We start from the raw sequence: 4794 nt of genomic DNA, 5'->3' as shown, positions 1-4794 counted from the left end.
AGGCGGGCTGAGCGCTGGGAAGCACCGCTGGGAACCGGCGCGGGTGCGCCCTGCAGCCCACGCTCCTGGCGCCTGGCAGCCCGCATGGCCGCCGCCCTTCTGCGCCGGGAGGGCCCGCACCCTTCTCTAAATGAGCTGCATTCCCGCGGCAGAGAGGACAAGCTCTGCCCTGGGCTAGGGCCACCCCTGCCCTGCTGGCCGAGTTGGTGGCCTTTGCCTTCTTCCTGCCAGAGCAGCACAACCTTAGGGTCGGCAGCGCACCGGGGTCTGCAGGGCACCCTGTGGACAAGTGGGGGACAGCCAGAGGCAGGAGGCAGGTATGGCTGAGAGGGCAGCAGGGACAGGTCTGCCACTCGCGTGGCCACCCACTGGTGTGGGCGCTTCTGGGGCTTGGGGCTCCCCACCTTGGGGACCCCAGGGGAAAGCACCTGCCCTGGGCAGGTGGGGTCTGTGTGCATAGCGCTGGGAGAGCTCAGCGTGGGGTTTCTTCCACACCCCGCCGGGGGCTCCCCAGGAGGTAAGGCAGGGGCGAGCCTGGCCTGCAGGGCTGCCCATGGCCTCCGGGAGAAGGGGGACTCTCAGGTGCCCCCTCCTTAGCTCTGCAGACCTGCGGCGTTTCAGCCCGGCAAGCGCACTGCCTGGCTGTGTGGCCTGGCCGGCGCCTGCCCCTCCAGCCTGCCGGCAGCTGGGGTGTGGCGGGGCTCTGCGCGGTGATGTGGACGGGTCGGAGGCAGTAACCGTGGGAGCGAGTCATGTGCCCGGCCCTCCTCCAGCCCCATGCAGGCTCGGGTGGTGCGGGGGTCCGGGCCCCACCCTGCCTAGCTTCCCTCTGTCCCCCCACGCGCCCCAACCTTCTCTAGCCGGAGCGGGGCACCTCTGGGCAGCAAACCCTGTCCACCTTCAGGTCTCCTGCTGGCTGGGCCACCAGTGCCTGGACCCTCACTTTGGCTGACCCCAGCCCCTGGCCTGGCGCCTACCCCGCCTGCTGGAGGACCTGGCCACCGGGAGGGGGCTGGGGGGCAGGGACCGACCCCCCCATCTGGTGTCGTGGGTTCAGAGCCCAGCCCAGGCACGCTGGCTGTCCGTCCCCTGGCACCCGTGTCTTGCTCTCCTGGGGGCCAGGGGCTGATGCTGGCTGCCCCCGGGGTCAGCCTGAGGGTTTCCCGGCCAGGCTCACCCCTGCGGGGGGCCAGGCAGGCTCATGGGAGTCGGGCTCTCGCCAGGGCCCTGGGGCGGGTGCCGCAGCCGCGCCCTGGGCTCGGAGGCCACGCTGCCTTCCCACACGTGTCCCCGCCTCTCCTCACTGCTGCTCAGCCTGGGACCAGGGCCCAGTGTCCTTCTTAGTCACGGGAGTCCGGTGTTAGCTGGGCACACACCCCCGGCCCTGCCTCCGAGCTCAGGGCGCACAGCCCAGCTCTGCCCCGTGTGGGGGTCGGGGTCTGCCTCCTCGCGCCCCCCACCCCACCCCCTGGGGATGCAGTGCTGTCTGCCTGCTGTCCTGGCTCCCTGGACATCCATTTTCAGCACAGCCAGCCTGGGGTCTGGGGACCCCAGGGTCCCTCCCAGGGACTTGTGCAGGGCGGCACTGCCCTTCACCGGGGCCCTTGCCAGCCTCTTCCACAAGAGAAACAGCCTGTCTCTCTGGAGCTGCTATTACCTGGCCCGTTAAGGTGGCAGAACAGGGGGTCAGGCACCTGCGTCTCATGGCCAGTCCCCCAGGCCATGGGTGTGAGAGGGCAGCCCCGGGCGGAGCACAGCCTCACTCGGGCCACTCAGCAGGAGCGATGGGTTGGAAGAAGGGGGACTGACCCCAGCTTCGGAGATGCTCTGGCCTCTGGTCCCCGAAGAGGGAGCCCGCCAGCGCCTGGGCGCCCCAGCCCAGCCCCAGCTGGGGCTCTGGGAACAGCTGCAGGTGTGGCTGGGGAGGTCTGGGCAGCGCACTCCTCTCAGCCGGCCACAGGTGAGCCTGGCAAGCAGCTCCGTCCACTCTGGCAGGGCTGGGCCCACTGCCGCTCCGGGCTTCTGAGGCCAGCGACAGGTAGGGTGGCGACCCGAGCGGCTTCAGTCGGTAGAGAGGTGGCGGGCCCACGGTGTGGCCTCTGTACCCGGCTCCTGGCGACAGACTGTCCAGGGCGCCCCGTCTCCCAGGCGCCCCCTCCTGAGTGCCGCGACCTCAGCAGTGACCGCCTGCCTCACTGTTGGTGCGATGCACGCTGCTCTCAGCCTGTGTTTAAATAAAAAGAAAGTTAATTCTGGAAACATGTGACAGCTGTGACTGCTGTCCCCGATCCGGCCCCCGGCCCCGTCGCCCCCACCGTCCCCTGCGCTGCCCCGCCCATCTCGGGCCTCACGCGCCTGGCCCCATCAACACGGCGTCCGCAGGGCCCACCCACTGCAGTGGGTGCCAGGGTGGCCTCCTTTTCAGGGCTGAGTAGTGCTCCAGGGTGGGGGCGCGCTTTGTGGGTCCCTCGGGGACTCCTGGCGCTTTGCCCTCAGCAGCTGTGAGTGTGGGGGCGCTTCAGTCCCCCAGAGACCTGAGGGCTCTCCCTCTGCTCTGCGCAGAGGGGTCTCCTCTCCTCCCGTGTCCACCTGTGGTCAGTGGAAGACCTGGGCCCTCTGGATCCCCATGCCTGCACCCTGTGCAGCCTCCTCCCCTCCTGCTCCCGGCTGGGGGTCTCTGCTGGCCGGGACGCCAGCCTGCGGCCCCGCTGTGCTGCCCATCGCCAGGCACTGGGAGACCCCACCTGCTGGCCCGGGGTCACCCTCCTGCCCAGATGTTGCACACAGTTTCTCCTAAAGTTTGCTGTGCTGGAGGGAGTAAGTTTGGTCCCCGACACCCCATCTTGGCCTGAATAGAGCCTCCTCCCCTGCAGAACCTCCTCGGGCACACTGGTCCATGCTGGTCACCACGGCACTGCCCCCGTGTTGGAGAGACGACCCTGCCGGTCTCTGTCCTCGAGGGAGGGGCAGTCAGCCCAGCTGGGCCCGGCCGTGGCAGCCCCTCCACACAGCTGTCCTCGGGCCTGTGGGCTCGGGCGGAGCCTGACCCTCCTGGGCCCTCTGGCCGGTGCTCGCGCTCACGCCTCGACCCAGAGTGTCTCGGGGTGAACCAACCCTTACCCCCACCGCAGGCACGGCCTCGGCCAGAGGGCACTGCCTGGCCCACTGGGCTCCCGTTTCTGGCTTGTGAATACTAGAGAGCCTGGCTCTGCCCGGGGCTGCCTGGCCACTACTGGCCTCCGCTGCTGCTGAGCGGAGCCAGGCGGTTTTCCCTCAGTGTCTTAGAGGGTGTGTTTCTCCTTTCATCCACATTTCCAGATTAGACAAACACTTTTAAAGATGAACATGACTGAAAGGGCCCAATAACAACTATGAAGCTTGTTAAGCCTGAGGAGGAGGGGGAGCCTGGGGCTGCATGGGTCAGTCTTGGTGCTAGGAAGCCATTGCCAGCCCCTGCGGCCTGACCCCGGCCAGGGAGGGGCCCCCAGGGCGCCCCAGACCCCTCCTGTACCACGCTGCCTCCTCAGCAGTGGCTTTCAGTGGATCCGCCTGCCCTGCTCCCCACTGTGTCTCTCACCCCTCTACCTCTGGCCTGCACCCCAGCTTATGTGCATAAATACATACACCTTGACAAAGATAAGACTCCAGGAGCCACGTGCCCAGATCCCCCACGACCCCCCGATGCTGCTCCAGGCACTGGCTCCCTTTCCTGATCACCTGGACTCTGGCGCCCCGTGGCAGTGACCAACACCCCCCTGAGGGCGGCTCTGACTCCCAAGCCCCAAGCTAGTCCGAACCCCGAGCAGCCCCGCCCAGCTGCACCTCCGTGGCCGGCCGCCCCCAACCTGCCACCCCTGGAGACTCCCCCTGTTCCTTCCGTGGGCTGGGAGAGGACAGCCAGAGGCCACGGGCTACAGCTTCATGTCCAGCGAGCCCAGGGCCGCTTTCCCGGTAGGAAACTGCCCGCCTGTCGCCCTCCGGCCGCCACTGCTTGTGGAGAAGCTGTCCCGGCAGCCAGAAGGGCGTTCCCCCTTCCCCTCATCCAGGGGCGCCCCGGGGGCTCTTCCCTGGTCTGTGCCCTTGACTTTCTCTTTCGGTCCTTCCCTTGAATTTCGGTTTCTCGAGAGCATCTACTGTCCGTGCTCGCTGCTGCCCCGAACTCTGCCTCTGCATTGCTCGGAGGAGCCCCTGGGCCAGGCCCTCGGGAATGTGGGGGCGCCCTGTCCTGGGGGGCCGATGGAGGCTGGCTCCGGGGCTCACCGCTCCTTGGGGCGAGCGGACAGGCCCCACGGCCCCGGCTCGGCGGCCCCCGCCTGCCCAGCACCCAGCTCCCCTGTCTGCGGCACATGCGCACCCCGCCCGCAGGCGCAATGCGACGGCACCCCAGGGGTCCAGAGCTGGCAGGCGCTGCCCTGCGTCGCGTGGGAGACTCAGCCGCGGGGTCCTGGGAGGCAGCTGGCAGTCCTGGGGCCCCCCGAAGTGTCTCTGTGGCCTCTTGGGGAGGCCCTGCCCCACGTGACCCTGCTGCAACTGGGCCCAGGGCCCGGGGTGGAGCGGAGGGCTTGGTGCTGAGCACAGAGCAGGTGCTGGTGAGGCCAGCACGCGGCCTCCTCGCACACCCTTCAGTCCGGGGGGCTGGGTGGGCCCTCCCAGGGCCTCAGTTTCCCTGCCTGCAGAGAGGGAAGCGGAACCAGGCTGGCCGAATGGCGCCACCTGCCGGTCCCAAGTAGCACATCGTCGGAGGCCGCTGCGCCTGACCGGCCCACCCCACCCTGGGGCGTGGGGCGTGGGGGG

At 68.7% G+C, this 4794-nt stretch overlaps 2 protein-coding genes across 2 annotated transcripts in view; both read left to right on the top strand.

The window, feature by feature from the left end:
* The window catches only part of ASPG (asparaginase), a 20028-nt gene extending 19291 nt beyond the window's left edge, over positions 1-737 (top strand). Inside the window, exon 20 of the mRNA XM_012724361.1 lies at positions 598-737. Within this exon, the coding sequence (XP_012579815.1) occupies positions 598-737 (140 nt within the window). The remainder of the gene's footprint in view (positions 1-597) is intronic.
* Positions 738-1822: 1085 nt separating this feature from the next.
* Positions 1823-4794, top strand: part of KIF26A (kinesin family member 26A) — a 34785-nt gene continuing 31813 nt past the window's right edge. Inside the window, exon 1 of the mRNA XM_012724359.1 lies at positions 1823-1960. Within this exon, the coding sequence (XP_012579813.1) occupies positions 1823-1960 (138 nt within the window). The remainder of the gene's footprint in view (positions 1961-4794) is intronic.

Source organism: Condylura cristata, unplaced genomic scaffold (assembly GCF_000260355.1).
Source record: "Condylura cristata isolate star-nosed mole 26May11 unplaced genomic scaffold, ConCri1.0 scaffold00013, whole genome shotgun sequence".
In the NCBI taxonomy this organism is placed as follows: Eukaryota; Metazoa; Chordata; class Mammalia; order Eulipotyphla; family Talpidae; genus Condylura; species Condylura cristata.
Note: the sequence above shows the minus strand (reverse complement) of the source record. Positions and strands in the feature narration are given on the sequence as shown.